The sequence below is a fragment of the Sparus aurata genome, chromosome 4 (genome assembly GCF_900880675.1).
Source record: "Sparus aurata chromosome 4, fSpaAur1.1, whole genome shotgun sequence".
Classification (NCBI taxonomy): domain Eukaryota; kingdom Metazoa; phylum Chordata; class Actinopteri; order Spariformes; family Sparidae; genus Sparus; species Sparus aurata.
In genome coordinates, this window is record NC_044190.1 from 1,433,643 (window position 1) to 1,451,517 (window position 17,875).

Sequence of the window (17,875 nt, forward strand, 5' to 3'; positions counted from 1 at the left end):
CTGGTCCATAAAATCTCTTGATGGTGCACCACTAGAAAATGTAGCTGAATTTAAATACTTGGGACTCTTGCTTGACTCCCAATTATCCTTTAAATCACACATTACCTCAACTACAAAGAAAATTTACTGTCGCTTGAAATTACTGTACCATTCCATTGATTGTGTCACACTACAGGTCAGGAAAAGAATTATAACACAATTAATTTTCCCTATTCTTGACTATGCAGACATCATCTACCAGAACACCAACAGAAGCAAATCTTCGTCCTCTCACCGTGCTTTACAACAGCCTCTGCAGATTTGTTCTGAGATGTCCCTACAGAACTCACCACTGTAATCTTTATGAATCTCTGAATTGGTTAAACCCAAAAGCCAGAAGATTTTTTCACTGGTCACTATTCATTTTTAAATGCATTCATTTTAATCTTCCTTCATACTTAAAACAATTTTTAATTCCTTACAGTACACAATACAACCTAAGACATACTGATCACCTCTTTTTCCGCACTCCTAGAATATTTAAAGAATTTGGTCGCCGTTCATTCCAGTTCAAAGCTCCGTCTGACTGGAATAATCTTCCATGCCAGCTTAGGTCTGTTACTTCGCTTCATGGTTTCAAAGCATCACTTCTAACCCATTTGCAAACTCCTTGTTCTTGTTTTTGATTTTGAGATTGTTCTTATTTTTATTTATTTATTTATTCATTTATTGTTATTATTTTTGTATTATTATTATTGTTACTATTATTATTTCTATTATTTTCATTATTTTATTTTCTTCTCATTCCTCACTCACTTTTTCATTCTTATTATTGTTGTATCTTATATATTTATCGTATAAATTGATATTCCTGTAACTTCTTTCTCCCACTTGTAAGCACGAATACTACTAAATTGATTAGTGAACTGAGATTGGGCTGTCAGTGGATTAGCTGGAGTTTGGAGAGCCTTTTCTGTGTGAGTGTTTGTGTGCATGTATAAGTTCTGTAAAGTGTTTTCACTGTTTTTTCTTTTTTTGTTTTGGCTTTGTACTAAATGTATCATTTTTTGGAATGACCCCCTCGAAAAGGAGATGATTCATCTCAAGGGGCTATCCTGAATAAATAATTTCAAATAAAATTCAAATTTTAATGAATTTCCTGGAAGATTCAAACTCTGAAATATCATTTAAAGAATGCCAACAAAAAAATCTTTTTTGCCACTATTTTGGCAATATACACTGAACAAAATTATAAATGCAACATTTATTTTTGCTCCCATTTTTCATGAGCTGAACTGAAAAAAAGAACCATTTCTCTCAAATAATTATCACAAATCTGTCTAAATCTGTGTTACTGAGCCCTTCTCCTTTGCCGAGATAATCCATCCACCTCACAGATGTGGCATATCAAGATTCTGTTTGGATGGCATGATTATTGCACAGGTGTGCCTTAGACTGGCCACAATAAAAGGCCACTTTGAAATGTGCGGTTCTGCTCTACGGGGGGGATAGAAAACCAGTCAGTATCTGGTGTGACCACCATTTGCCTCATGCAGTGCAACACATCTCCTTCGCATAGAGTTGATCATGTTATTGATTGTGGCCTGTGGAATGTTGGTCCACTCCTCTTCAATGACTGTGGGAAGTTGCTGGATATTGGCAGGAACTGGAACATGCTGTCGTATACACCTATCTAGAGCATCCCAAACATGCTCAATTGGTGACATGTCTGCTGAGTATGCTAGCTATGCAAGAACTGGGATGTTTTCAGCTTCCAGGAATTGTGTACAGATCCTTGCAACATGGGGCCGTGCATTATCATGTTGCAACATCAGGTCATGGTCGTAAATAAATGGCACAACAATGGGCCTCAGGATCTCGTCACGGTATCTCTGTGCATTCAAAATGCCGTCAATAAAATGCACCCGTGTTCGTTGTCCATAACATACGTAGGATGGATTATTTCGGCAAAGGAGAAGTGCTCACTAACACAGATTTAGACAGATTTGTGAACAATATTTGTCAAGTGCCCTCACTCTTGTGAGCTTTTAACTGCAGCTTCCCCCACTTGAAAAGGCAGCTCGCTTCAGAAGATTGGACTGGAATTCACTCAATGACCAAGATTCAGCTTTCTTTCTTTTCTTTCTTTTATTTGAAAGTTGCCAAAGAAACAACAGAAGGTCAAGAAAAATTAAACATAACCCAAAAACAAACTTAATTTTTTAAAGTGCTAGAAATTAATCTTGATACTAAGTGAAAAATACCCATACTTAAGCACCCAAAATGAATTAAATACATTTTAAAACTGTATCTGATGATTTTAACCTTACAAACTTTGTCAGCTTTTAACTTCCGTAAATACACACATCATTATTTATCAAATTACTTTTAGCTTGAATACTTCTTAAAAATACACCACATTGTTAACTGTGTTTTCAAACCACTTGATATTAAATATATAACATTTTAACTTGCATTTTAATCACATAACTTATTTAACACTTTACATTTTAACCTGCATTTCATTACATAATTAGTCCACAGCCTACAATGCAGGCAGCACAAACACATAACTGAAAGCTCACAGGCTCCTTCTTCGAACCAAGCTTTAGTCCTGCAGTCTCCTTTTCCCAGGTCCAGATTCTGTAATCATTTTTCTCACACTGCTCACACACTGCTCACTCCTCATTGTCCTGTGAGTGAGTGCCTCCAAACCTCCTGATTACCAGATCGTCTTCACCTGGTGCCCTCAATCAGCTGTTTTCAGGCTTGGAGGCATACCCCAACCTGCAGCTCAACTCAACAATATTTGAGAGAAATGGTTCTTTTGTTTATATAGAAAATGTTTTAGATCTTTGAGTTGAGCTCATGAAAAATGGGAGCAAAAACAAAAGTGTTGCGTTTATATTTTTGTTCAGTGTATTAAAGGTGAGATATGAAGCAAGCCTTATGTGGAAAAAAGCCCCACTTAAACAGCAATTCTAACTTCATGGGGAATTTTCACCATGCTGTAACAAGGCTGACTTTGATAATGGCTTTCCTGCTGTTTCCTAAGTAGAAGTGAGTGCTGGAGCAACTTAAATTTGATGTTCTAAGAACAACACCGAACTGGCGTTATTAAATGAAACTGCATCAGAATTGTACCAGACTTGACTCTTGACTCGAACAAGTCTGTGCAACCTTTCCACTGCACAAGATTTTATTTTTTTTACCATTTCTCTCTCTGTCTCTCTGTCAGATGGAGAGGCTGCAGGTGGAGAATGCTGCAGAGTGGGGGCGTAGGGAGCGCTTGGAGACAGAGAAGCTCGCCCTGGAGAGGGACAATAAAAAGCTGAGGGCTCAGGCTGAAGACCTGGAGGAGCAATTGGCCAAGAGACGCCGGCAGGCCGCCTCTGCACTTGACATCGACCTCAAGGCCATTCAGAGTGAGCTGTTTGAGAGAAACAAGGTGGGCAGACAATATTTGAGATATCCTACTCCTTTACAGTACACTGAAGTAGATTTTTTTCCCAACAGGAAGCCACCGTATTGTGTCTGCAGTCTTTTAATTCAGGTTCTTAAATTTGTGCTCTGAAAATTCCACTGTATCACAACCTATTTTCATAGTTTTTTCCATCATTTCTTTTAGCTGTCATTACGTTGTCCTCACCAAATTAACTCAGGACTAAAATTAACTGTATGCCCCCTGACCAAGAAGACAACTACGGTTTTGAAATTGTTCTTACCATGTCGAAACATACACACTGATGAGATCTTCTATATATGAGTTCCTGTTCTGACCTTGTCTCTTTGGAGCACTGTCAGCAGTGTGTGTGTGTGTGTGGGTGTGTGTGTGTGTGTGTGTTTGAGAAAAGAGAAAAAGACGTTTCAAAAAGTTTCATCTTTGTTAGGATAGGTCTCTGTGTGTGCACAAGCTGTTCACTGTTTGTATCTGTGTTGTCCTTGCTGAACCACAATACAGATACTTTCACGTTTCTGGTGCAAAATCCGTGCTTCAGCCATTCTTATCTATCCTCTCACTCATATTCTGTTCTTTATCTTCTTTTTTTTTTGCTGAAAATCAGCACTCGGACAACCCACACTGCTTAGATCATGTCACCCCCGTGTCATTGTCTCGCATGTGTGATCTTGGCTGTGTCTCAATTCAGGGTCTGCCTTTGGGGTATTTCCTAGTTGCGTCAGCAGATGTTCGCGCCCCTACCTGTACCTCACTATCCATACAGCCCAGGGCCGTGATACTGCAAATTTTGGTATCGATTCTGTTGGGTTTAAATCTGTTAAGAAATGAGACACGGACACGGAGATTGCCTTTCTTTGCGAGGGGGAAGAGCAGAGGTCAGCACCCGGAGTCTGAGCTCCTGAGTTTTCCCAATGAGCTGCTCTCCCCAAGCGTCTTTTATTTACCTACAACAGGGCGTAAACGTATATGATTGGCTCTTTGACAGTACATGTGAATCATACAGTTGTTAGGCAAGATAGAGAGGTACACGTACACACTTTCGGACCTATGGCCTTCAGCATCTCTCCTTCAAACAAACATTCTTATGATGTCCATCATTTGCTATTCGCACCAGATGCCATTCGAGGCCTTGTGGTCCCGCTGGAGGGTGAATATGTTTCTTCACAGTACTTTTCCATGAGCGCGATATATTTCCTCAAGCATATGAAGGAAGGCAAGCAGGTTATATCAGTGCAATGCAAGAAACTGATAATATAAGCATAATTTTTCTAACAGATCCGATACCAAGTAAATACAGGGCCAGTATCGCCTATACAGATACAGAAATTATACTACATATTATATTCAGTATATTTGTTTCAATTTCAGTAAATGTATACATTCAAATAACACGTTTCAATGGGATAAATGTATCAAGGTTATTAACCCTCTATATTATTATCATGGGCTTGGGCTTAACCTCTGCCTCTGGTTAGGGGTCTGGGTCTGTCAGGGTCAGGGGGTGGGGCATTTTTTCTTCTCCTCTCCGTGTCTTTAGTTCCTTGTTTTCTTTTGCATGATTTTTCATATGCTTGAACAAATCTGTAGTGTTACCATTTGTATTTTACTCCCTTCTTACAAATGATACAGGTCGCCACTGTGTCATTTTCGGCCTGAAAATATAACCATACGGCACTTCTCTTCCTCTCTGACATTGTTCGGCTCCATCTCTGTGTTGCTTGTATGCTGCTAGCTGAGCCTGCTTCCTTGTTTGTCTGGTGCTGCTGAGACACGTGACGGCACAACATTAAAGGTAGGGGGTGGAGGAGCAAAGTGTGCCGCTCTGCGCTGTGAGGAGCAGCACTTGAAAGCAGAGGACACAGACAGCCAGGTCACCAATTTAATGAAACCGCCACAGTGCATACAGGAGAGAAACTGAAAGTGAAGTGTAATTGAAAAAATTATTAGGGCCCGAGCAGGTCATAGACCTGTGAGGTCCCTATTGTAATTGCAAGAATTATTTGTTGTTATTAGGGCCCGAGCTAGTCAAAGACCTGTGAGGTCCCTATTGTAATTGAAAGGAAAGAATTATTCTTCTCCAAGTTTGACTGCAGTTTTGGAAGCCTGAACATACCCAAAAACTCACCAAATTTGGAATATACGTCACATCCGGCGAAAATTGCGATCCTGCATTGTCACTGGGCTTGGTCGTGACCTGTGGGCTCTGTAGCGCCCCCTATTGTTCTACCCTGCCTTCCTCATGCGCATAGACGATCATGAGAAGACGCACAAAAAAGTCAGTTGGACCGATACTGTCACTTCAACAGGAAGTCAGCCTGTTGTGTGGCGGCATTTTTTCCAAATTCATGCCTACTTTGAAAGCTATCTTGTCCTAGAGCTTACACGCCACAGTCTTCACATCAACTCAGTTATCATCTTCATGCCTTGAAGACAAAAAGTTATGGAAATCATTCATCTGTGTCAAACCTGGTGGGCGTGACGGCGGACGCCATTTTTCCCCTTTGCGGTCAAGCATCAAATCCTTATAACTTTCACATGCAATGCCCCATCTCCACAAAATTCCTCATAAATGTAGACAGTCTCGCCCTGAATACATCTAGACATTTATTCAAAGTCCGCCATTTTGAATTTGACGGCCTTTATGAAATATTGCCATGCATCATACTTTCACGTCTTTTTCCTACAGATTGGACACCACACACTTCACAGTCAGTAAGTATACTCCTCGGACCATGCTATAGACATGCTAGGTAAATCTTTATCCTGCGTCATACCTGCTGCCAGTTGTGGTGCCCACCATTAAAATCCTTCGTCAGGAAGCATCAAGTCCTAATAATTTCTTAATACTATTTCCTATCTCGGCCAAATCGAGAGGGAATCTTGAGGGAGTCGCCATGAATAGATCTGTGCATCAATACTGTGTCATATCCATAGCGCCACCCACAGGACACGTGAAGTAAGTTTTATCTCAATCAACTTTGGCTCCCTACATGCAGTGAGTGATACATGTCGCCACTAGATGGCATTGTTGTCTTTCAAGTCACATGTATCCTATCTGAATAACCTCTGAATAATTCCATTCCATTGCAGGAAGTCAGCCTCATATTTATCAGATTTTATTGAAACTTAAAAATGTGGCAGCATGCACTTCATGGAATAAAAACTAGCAAACAAAGCAGAAATTAGATCAAAAGCTAGATTTGATAGACAGCCATGAATACATTTTGAAAGAAGGCATTTCTGTGGATTGCAGGAAGTTGTTGTGACTTCACCTGAAAGCGCTTAATACTGGCAGAGGCAACACACCGCGTTACAAACACACGTTGGGAGATGACACTGATATTCACCCCCCGCGTGCACTGTCCCAAACACAGGCAGTTGTCGCCTCCGTGAACAATGATCAAGCAATGGGGCTTCAGCCGCAGTGCGTTTGGACGGCAGCACGCCCCGACATGCGCGCGGACTGCGAGGGCCCGTTCATCACTGCTTGCAGTTTTAATTAGGGCCCGAGCAGGTCATCGACCTGTGAGGTCCCTATTGAAATTGTAAAAATTATTAGGGCCCGAGCAGGTCATGGACCTGTGAGGTCCCTATTGTAATTAGGGCCCGAGCAGGTCATGGACCTGTGAGGTCCCTATTGAAATTGTAAAAATTATTAGGGCCCGAGCAGGTCATCGACCTGTGAGGTCCCTATTGTAATTGGAAGAATTATTAGGACCCGAGCAGGTCATCGACCTGTGAGGTCCCTATTGTAATTGGAAGAATTATTCTTCATTAGGGCCCGAGCAGGTCATCGACCTGTGAGGTCCCTATTGTAATTGGAAGGATTATTAGGGCCCGAGCAGGTCATCGACCTGTGAGGTCCCTATTGTAATTGGAAGGATTATTAAGGGCCCGAGCAGGTAGACCTGCGAGGTCCCTATTGTTATTGGAAGGACAGAAATTTTCTTCTCCAAGTTTGAATGCAGTTTTGGATGCCTGAACATACCCAAAAACTCACCAAATTTGGAATATATGTCACATCTGGCGAAAATTGCGATCCTGCATTGTCATTGGGCGTGGTCGTGACCTGCGGGCTCTGTAGCGCCCCCTAATGTTCATCCCCGCCTCCCACAAGTGCGTAGAAGAACGAAATTCTATACGCAGATTCCTCATGAGCAGACGCACAAAAAAGTCTGGGGGGACCATACTGTCACTCCAACAGGAAGTCAGCTATTTAGATGTGTGGCGGCGTTTTTGTCCAATTCATGCCTACTTTGAAAATTATCTTGTCCTAGAGCTTAAACACCACAGTCTTCAAAGTAACAAAGTAATTTTCTTCATGTCTTGAAGAACAAAGGTTATGGAAATCATTCAGCTGCACCAAACTTTAGTGGGCGGTGCGGTGGAAACCATTTTTTCCTCACGCCGTCAAGCATCGAGGCTTTATAACTTTATCGTACAATTTCCTATCCACACCAAACTGCTCGTAACTGTAGAGGCTGTCTCCCCGAACAAATCTAAGCATCAATAATAAGTCGGCCATTTTGCTTTTCGCCACCATTTTGAAATATTGCCAATCTTCGTACTTAAATTATCTCCTCCTACAGATGTAACGCCACCGACTTCAAAGTCACTTAGTAGCATCCTGTGACCTTGAAGATGAAAAGTTATTAAAATCTTTATCCTACGTCATACCTGCTGGCCACAGTGGAGCGGGCAATTCGAATCCTTCGCCGTAAAGCATCGTGTCCTCATAACTTCTTCATACAATTTCCTATCTCGGCCAAATCTCTCAGGAATGCAGAGGGAGTCACCCTGATGAGATCTGTGTGGTCATGGGGCGTGGCGGTGACGCGTGGGCTCTGTAGCGCCCCCTATTGTGATGCCCCGCCTCCTACTTGTACATAGAAGGACGAAAATTGGTACGCACCTTCATCATGACCAGACGCACAAAAAACCCATTTGGATGCATACTCTCAGTCCAACAGGAAGTCAGTTATTTTGATGTGTGGCGGAATTTTCGACAAATTCATGCCTACTTTGAAAAATATCTTGTCCTAGAGCTTAAACACCACAGTCTTCACATTAACTCAGTAATTTTCTTCATGCCTTGGAGAACAAAAGCTATTAAAATCTTTCAGCTGCGACATGCTTTAGTGGGCGGGGCGGTGGAAACCATTTTTTCCCCTCGCGGTCAAACATCAAGGCTTTATAACTTCAACATATAATTTCCTATCCACACCAAACTTCTATTTAGTGTAGAGGCTGTCTCCCCAAATAAATCTCAGCATCAATACTATGTCGGCCATTTTGATTTTGGACGCCATTTTGAAATATTGCCAATCTTCGTACTTAAATTATCTCCTCCTACAGATGTAACACCACCGACTTCAAAGTCACTCAGTAGCATCCTCTGACCTTGAAGATGAAAAGTTATTAAAACCTTTATCCTACGTCATTCCTGCTGGCAGTTGCGGAGCCCGCCATAACAATCCTTCGCCATGAAGCATCAAGTCCTGATATCTCCTTCATGCTATTTCCTGGCTCGGCCAAATCTAGAGGGAATCTAGAGGGAGTCGCCCTGAATAGATCTGTGCATCAATACTGTGTCATATCCATAGCACCACCCACTGGAAACCCACTGGAAACATGAAGTAAGTTTTATCGCAGTCAATTTTGGCGCCCTACATGCATGTACATGAATGAAATTTGGCATGCATGTGTGTTATGACAAGACGCACAAATTACTCATTTACACCCACACTCTCAGTCCAACAGGAAGTGGTCTATTTAGCTTAGAAGCACATGAATGTATGGTGTACGTGATACAAGTCGCCACTAGATGGCACTGTTGTCTTTCAAGGCACATGTATCCTATCTAGATAACCTCTGAATGATTCCATTCAATTCCAGTAAGTCAGCCGCATATTCATCAGATTTTATTGAAACTTCAAAAGGTGGCAGCATGCACTTCTTGGAATAAAAACTGGTAAACAAAGCAGAACTTAGATCAAAAGGTTGACACTGATAGACAGCCATAAATAGATTTTTGAAAGAATCCAAGTAAAGCATTATTCTACACATATTTATGTGCAGTGATGACAAACATAGTCAGATGTACATGGCATTTGCATCCCATCTAGATAACCTCTGAATGATTCCATTCAATTCCAGTAAGTCAGCCGCATATTCATCAGATTTTATTGAAACTTCAAAAGGTGGCAGCATGCACTTCTTGGAATAAAAACTGGTAAACAAAGCAGAACTTAGATCAAAAGCTTGACACTGATAGACAGCCATAAATACATTTTTGAAAGAGGGCAAGTGAAGCATTATTCTGCACATATTTATGTGCAGTGATGACAAACATAGTCAGATGTACATGGCATTTGCAGGTAGTTTTGTCTGAATTGCACGTTACAACAGGGCATATTTGAATGGTAATGGGTTGAGCCACATAATGGATAAGTGAGTGGTAGTGAGCCACAGCACACAATTTTCAAATAAGCCAATTTGCTAAGAATGCCATTTGCGTGTTGTGTCTGCCCTGTCAATGTGGCACACACCAAGATGTGTGTAGTTGTGATTCTGCCCAACTCTTCCGCGATGAACGAAGTGAATTCCACTTCGATATGAAACAACTGAGTGAGTTCTTTGGTTAAACACCGCTACTGCAGGACGCTCGTCAAACCTGGTCACTTGACCGCTGTTCCTTTCCAAAAGGAAGAATCACATCTGGCTGCACTCCACTACCTATCTAAATCTGTGGCATTCCACTTCCATCCTCCCCTATGATGCGCTGCCTTCCTGCCTTCACGGTGACAACAGAAGGCAGTGTCTTATCTGCGCCGGTGGTCGAGTGGTTGGAGTGCATGCCACATACGCAGTGGACCCAGGTTTGAATTTAGGGCGGAGGAAGTTTACTGCAAGCCACAACCCCCCCTTCTCTGTCCCACTTCCAATCTAGAGAAGGCCGTAACACTTCACACAACGTAACGGTGCAGAATCGATTGTCAAAACGTACCCGATTATTAAATGTTTTAGAAATCATTCACCTGCAGCCCATTAGGATTTCTGTGGATTGCACGAAGTTGTTCTGACTTCACCTGAAAGCGCTTGATACTGGCAGGGGCAACCCACCGCGTTACAAACACACGTTGGGAGAAGAGGCTGATATTCACCCCCGGCGTGCACCGTCCCAAACGCAGGCGGTTGCCGCCTCCGTGAACAACGATCGAGGAACGGGGCTTAAGCCGCGGCGCGTTTGGACGGCGGCACGCCCCGACGCGCGCGCGGACTGCGAGGGCCCGTTCATCACTGCTTGCAGTTTTAATTAGGGCCCGAGCAGGTCATCGACCTGTGAGGTCCCTATTGTAATTGGAAGGATTATTCTTGGTTATTTTTCCGTTGCGCTTTAACTGCAGTTTTGGAAGCCTGTACATACCCAAAAACTCACCAAATTTGGAACATTCGTCACGTTAAGCGAAAAATTTGATAATTTAATGTCGTTGGGCATGGTCGTGACCTGCGGACTTTGTAGCGCCCCCTAATGTTTATCCCCGCCTCCCACAAGTGCGTAGAAGAACGAAATTAAATACGCAGATTCCTCATGACCAGACGCACAAAAAACCCCGTGGGACCCCTAGTGTCAGTCCAACAGGAAGTCAGCTATTTAGATGTGTGGCGGCATTTTTGTCCAGTTCATGCCTACTTTGAAAATTATCTTGTCCTAGAGCTTAAACACCACAGTCTTCAAATTAACTCAGTAATTTTCTTCATGCCTTGGAGAACAAAAGTTTTTAAAATCTTTCACCTGCGACATACTTTAGTGGGCGGGGGGGTGGATACCATTTTTTCCCCTCGCGGTCAGACATCAAGGCTTTATAACTTTAACATACAATTTCCTATCCACACCAAACCAAATCTCAGCATCAACACTAAGTCGGCCATTTTGATTTGGCCGCCATTTTGAAATATTGCCAATCTTCATACTTAAATTATCTCCTCCTACAGATGTAACGCCACCGACTTCAAAGTCACTCAGTAGCATCCTCTGACCTTGAAGATGAAAAGTTATTAAAATCTTTATCCTACGTCATACCTACTGGCTACAGTGGAGCGGGCAATTCGAATCCTTCGCCGTAAAGCATCGTGTCCTCATAACTTCTTCATACAATGTCTTATCTCAGCCAAATCTCTCAGGAATGCAGAGGGAGTCGCCCTAATGAGATCTGTGTAGTCATGGGGTGTGGCCATGACGCATGGGCTCTGTAGCGCCCCCTATTGTGATGCCCCGCCTCCTACTTGTAACATAGAAGGACGAAAATTGGTACGTATATTCCTCATGACCGGACACACAAAAAACCCATTAGGACTCCTAGTGTCAGTCCAACAGGAAGGCAGTCATTTAGATGTGTGGCGGCTTTTTTGTCCAAATCATGCCTACTTTGAAAATTATCTTGTCCTAGAGCTTAAACACCACAGTCTTCAAATTAACTCAGTAATTTTCTTCATGCCTCGAAGAACAAAAGTTATTAAAATCTTACAGCTGCGCCAAGGTTAAGTTGGCGGTGCGGTGGAAACCATTTTGTCCTCACGCCGTCAAGCATCGAGGCTTTATAACTTCAGCATACAATGTCCTATCCACACCTAACTGCTCGTAACTGTAGAGGCTGTCTCCCCGAACAAATCTCAGCATCAATAATTAGTCTGCCATTTTGCTTTTGGTCGCCATGTTGAATTATGCCAATCCTTGTACTTAAATTATCTCCTCCTACAGATGTAACACCACCGACTTCAAAGTCACTCAGTAGCATCCTCTGACCTTGAAGATGAAAAGTTATTGAAATCTTTATCCTACGTCATTCCTGCTGACAGTTGCGGAGCCCGCCATAACAATCCTTCGTCATGAAGCATCAAGTCCTGATAACTCCTTCATACTATTTCCTATCTAGGCCAAATCTAGAGGGAATCGAGAGGGAGTCCCCATGAATAGATCTGTGCATCAGTACTCTGTCAGATCCATAGCCCTACCCACTGGAAACATAAATTAGTTTTAATCTCATTCCATTAGGGCTCCTACAAGCTGTGAGTGACACAAGTCGCCACTAGATGGCAGTGTTGTCTTTCAAGTCACAGGTGTCCTTTGTGCTGAGCAACCTCTGGATAACCTCTAGATAATTTCATTCCATGGCAGGAAGTCAGCCTCAAATTTATCAGATTTTATTGAAACTTCAAAATGTGGCTGCATGCACTTTATGGAATAAAAAGTAGCAAACAAAGGAGAATTTAGATCAAAAGCATGACATTCATAGACAGCCATAAATACATTTTTGAAAGAAGGCAAGTGAAGCATCATTTGACACTCATTTATCTGCATTGATCACAAACATAGTCAGATGTACATGGCATTTGCAGGTAGTTTTGTCTAAATTACACATTACAAAATGGAATAATTGAAGGGTAATGTTTAGAGCCACATAATGGAGAAGTCAGTGGTAGTAAGCCACAGCACACAATTTTCAATCAAGCCAATTTGCTAAGAATGCCATTTGTGTGTTGTGTCTGCCCTGTCAGTGTGGCACAAAACAAGATGTGTTGTAGTAGTGATTCTGACCAACTTTTCCACGATGAACACAGTGGCTGCCCCTGCCATTTTAAACAACTGAGTGATTTCTTTGGTTAAAAATCCCATAATATACTGTTTTTCATCAATGTCATACAGCTGTCAGAGGTCCAACAACTCTGTATTCGATATGTATTACCCCAAACACATCGGTGGTCCTGCATTCCAGCTGTCAAAAAGTCGCTCTGCTGAGCTGTAATCAGAGCACTCTGTTTCTGTGCCTGCACCTTTAAATGCTAATGAGCTCCGTCTGTCAACGCGTACTTGGGGAGCTTTGGATGCTGTCACTCTGAGGAAGCCCGTTATGCTAACGATAGCATGCGCTAATGTTTACGGTGGATGTAACACTATGGCTCACGGAGATTTTTTCGCTCAGCCGAACCAGTCTGACCCAGAATCGGACCCAGAAGGAGAGGCTTCTGAAGAAGTACAGACTCTGCGGCTGCAGCAGGACGTTTCAGAATGGTTAGTGTGGCTAAATAATGTTAGTTTGTTTGTGTTGTTACAGTGCTATCGTGTAGCTAATGGCTAACAGCTAGCGAAAGCTGCGTTTATCTCAAACACAGTCTCAAAACTCTTGGACACTGTTCGCATAGTTTCTGTCTCCAGTCTGCACATGTTTCCAGACTTTCTACTGTGACAACCAAGCTCCATCGTAATATCATTAACATCACACTCGCTTCAAACGCCATTGCACAGCGGACCGAAGTGGAGCCAACTAGTTAGCCAGTTTTCAGCTGACTTCACCATTCTCGTCGGCAAATGTAATCAAATCGCGGCGACAATTAAAGGTGCTTGGGTGCAGTTGCTGCGTCCGGTATGGTTGAGACTGATCGTTTTACGAGGATCAGTGCCGAGGCAAAGACAGCGTTGTACTGACACTCGTTACTGAAGCAGTCCGATGTAAAGTGGTTAGCACACACATACAAGCTAACACGAACCGCAGCCGGCACGTTGTCATTAAAAAGGAAACACAACCACGGTCTCTTCTGTTGTTCAGTAGCTGGGACAGAATATAGGCACTTATGTTGATTATTACGACCAACAACAGAGCAATTGCATGTCTAGCTCTGAGCGACAACGTTGTGAAACACTGCTGTCTCTCCGCTGGACACACCAAACTTCACCGCGGGGATGAACGCCCCCCTCTCTGACATCTCCTATCACCGCGCAGAGGAGGCAGGCCTATGATAATGACTCCTGGCATTACATGACGAAAGGAGCAGAATCTGAACAGCCTGTAGGAGCGCCTTGTTACCAGTTAGTGGGCTGCAGAGATCATGCAGGAATCAGTGGTTTTCCTTATTCTGGGAGTTGGCAGGCTCAGGGAGGACCAGCTTATATATGTTGAGAGCAGAGAAAACTTGTTTTTTATGATATGGGATCTTTAAATAACACAAAACACAGCTGTGGTTAACAGTCAGTATGTCAAGCCATCATGCTGTTTAGCATGCTTTGCCTATGCTAATGTTGTGTTGGACATTGTACTGCGTATTCCAAAGCTAATGATATATTGCATTCAGCTTTTCAGCCTTTTCAGACATTCTTTAATACCGACAGGAGGAACAGCCCACCAAATCATAGGAAAAACAGCACACCAAATCACAGGAAAAACTGAAACGGAAGGTTTTGTGCGGGTAAGCCCGATGACGGCGTGCGTCGAAGGCGGTAAGCCCGATGGCGGCGTGCGTCGAAGGCGGTAAGCCTGACGGCGGCGTGCGTCGAAGGCAGCATGCCCCGACGCGCGCGGACTGCGGGGCCCGTTCATCACTGCTCGCAGTTTTAATTATTATTATAATTATATCATGAATTTATAGTTCTTGCCTCTTTTTAAAAAAATTTTAATGGCATGGCAGCCGTCGATGGAGTCAGAACTGCAAACCCAGTTGATGGACGATGTGGTGGACAGAGGAGACTACAACCCTAAACACCCTGAGTACCAACCCAGATGATGTCCCACCGACACCAGGGTCTTTATTGTGGCATCCCATCCAGCCCAGCAGCACTGCCAGTGACTCCGGCTCAACTCATTACTGTCCATCATTTGTTACTGTTTTAATATTGTTTTTAATGATAATTGTTTTTGTTAATAGATACTAATAATCTGTCAATAGTTATTTATGCTGTAATTTTCTAAATAGCTGTAAAGGTTAAGACCTTAAAAATAAAAGAAAACATTCAATCCCTTGTTGTCCCTGACTAGTAGCACTTGATGCTGTTTGCTAACCCTGTTATAAATTGTACTTTAGTTGTAAATACTAAATGGAATAGACAACATGTAACAATTTAACAATATTTTGTCTCATGAATTATATAAAATGAACAATTATGAACAAACAATTTAAAAAGAACTTGGAAATTAACTAAATAACAACAGAAATATTGTAACGATTGTCCTCTGGAGCAGAGAGAAAAGCCTCTCCATCCTTCCTCTGCAGCCTCATGTCCTCCTTCATCCTCCTCGGCCCTGGCTGGCTCTCCTCCCCCTGGTCACCCGCTGCGGCACGTGTCCTCAGGGATGGAAGCAGATAGGACAGGGGAGGCACTGGAAGGCCTCTGTCCTAAGACCTCATCCATGAGGACAAACCAGGTCCAAGTAGCAGCGTTGGGCCTCCCGCTGACCCCCTCTCCTGTCCCTGGATATTAGCAATCCTGAGACAGTGGAAATCAATCACGTCAGCAATTTTCAGCAAATTATTTATTAACTTGCATGGGTAAAACAAATTTCATTTAGTTTCCACATCATCATTCAAACCTGCACCTACTTTGTACTTGTCTTTAAATGTTCCCACTTGTTTCTGGCCTGCTGGGGCTCGACCTTCCCTGCAGGCCCATTGTTTCCAGATCTGTTTTGAACACAGAGAAAGCAAAAGAAAAGGTAAACACAAGATCACATTAACACAAGAATGCAAAGATTTACAAAAAATGACATCAGGTCTGAAAAATGGGCTATTTATCAAAGATGTTTTGTGTTATGTCAACAGATAAACGGGTTTTAATACAGAAAATAATATAAACATCTTAAGGATAATCGTAAACTCTGCTTAGACTTTACAGTTTTACAGTCTGGACATAAAGCAGGGATCACAGCCTAATCTAAATTTGTTCATCTTGGTCCATTTATGTATATGAAGTAAAAATAGTTTTAAGGCTTTACTTCCAAAGGCATCAAGCTAAGCATTACCAATGTATTTTAAGTGACATTTTGAGGTTTTAAGGTCCCTTGAAGTTTAACATATCTGACGTTGGATGTTCAAATGAGTAAAAACCAAGTATAGACCCAATGCTTGCATTTAAATGCAAGATCTGTGCCACTTGAGGTCGCCATTATTTATTTATTTATTTCTTCTCTTTGGGCGCGCAAAGAATCTTGGGCAATTTATAGCTGCGAAGGATAGTGCCGGTGCATCCTCCAGGAAGAGGGACATTTGTGGGCTGCATTTGTAGGAGCCTTTGAATTGGGACAGCCTTCGTGTGGAGTTGTGACGTAATTGGCCTTCAAAGGATGCAGACCCTGAATTGAGACAACGATCTTGTGTGTGACCCCCTGTTATTGTATGTAGTGTGCAAAGCACAACACTGCAACACTCTAGATTTGACAGAAAGTTGTGAAGCTTGACCACAGCTTTATGTGTTACTGCAAGACACATGTCACAAACACTCGGTTCTTGTATAACCCCAGTTCTTTGTACATGTAGGTTTAACCATCATCAATTTTCCTTCATAGTTCTTTCTGTTTATCTGTCTGTGTGTCAAGTAGTGTTTGTGACGGGGGAAATATTTTGCTGCTCCTACAGTAGCCCTTTTCACACAGCAATGGCGGATTATCTCCGCAGCGGTGGTTCGCCAATTCTCTACCGTTGGTGATTCACACAGAGCAAAGCATCTCCACCTTAAAGATGAACCGCTGTGTAATTCACACAGAAAACCGGCGTTGTGGCTCCTAAAGAGGCGTGAAGGTACACGTCATGATGATGTTGGTGTGTTTTCAAGGTGTTTCCCCGGTGTCCCCCCTGTCAATCAAAACCCGTGGACAGTTTATAATCATATGGATGCTGTTATAATGTGTTGTGATTAAGATCCTGACCCACCTAACATCCTGGAAAGTGACAAAGTTATGTTATTCACGCTAAATTACATAATCGCCGTAAGTAAACTGGAAGACTCTCTCACTTGCGCAGAGGGAGTCTGTTTTCCGGGGGAAAGTTCCCTGAAGTCTGGGTCCGGAGGGCTGATGGTCGTAGTGATTTATTTTCATCACAAGCACTCGTTGAGTTAAAGTTTTGTGCCGCTGACTGGCGCTGTTTTTTGGGCAGGAATATGACCAAGAGTCGGTAGGACGGGTGGGAGGACAGACACTTCTCCAGGTAGCTGTGATATTTTTTTCCTTATATAAATTGCTAAAGACAGTTACAGTTACTATGTAACTGTTGTTTTGTCCTTTAACGTTGCATTGTGGGACATTTCTCTGTAGGCTATTAAGTTGAGTGAGGGACCTGTGTAGTTAACTGATCGTCTGATCAACATGCCCCCGATCTGCACTGCTGGCTTATCCATTCACACTGGTTCGGTTCGCCAATAATACGGCCCTGATACTACCTCCAGAGGGGAATCAGTGCCGGAGCGAAATTTCACCCCTCGCCACATCTGAAACTTTCACACAGAGGAGAAGGTAGAGAATTGGCAATATCCCTGCATGCAAACGGCAGTGTGAATGGGGCTTTTATGTCTTTACTGCTTCAAACCTTGAAACTCCAAAAACTACCAGACAAATGGTGTCAATTTATTGTATTTTACAACACAGGGTTATAGATTTTTAAAATAAGAAT

The 17,875-nt window shown here is 42.6% G+C and overlaps 1 protein-coding gene across 3 annotated transcripts in view; it reads left to right on the forward strand.

The window, feature by feature from the left end:
- The window catches only part of ccdc102a (coiled-coil domain containing 102A), a 177,537-nt gene that overhangs the window by 128,645 nt on the left and 31,017 nt on the right, over positions 1-17,875 (forward strand). For all 3 annotated transcript variants that reach the window (XM_030414063.1, XM_030414062.1, XM_030414064.1), the window contains one exon: positions 3,218-3,427. In XM_030414063.1, coding sequence (XP_030269923.1) covers positions 3,218-3,427 — 210 coding nt within the window. The remainder of the gene's footprint in view (positions 1-3,217; positions 3,428-17,875) is intronic.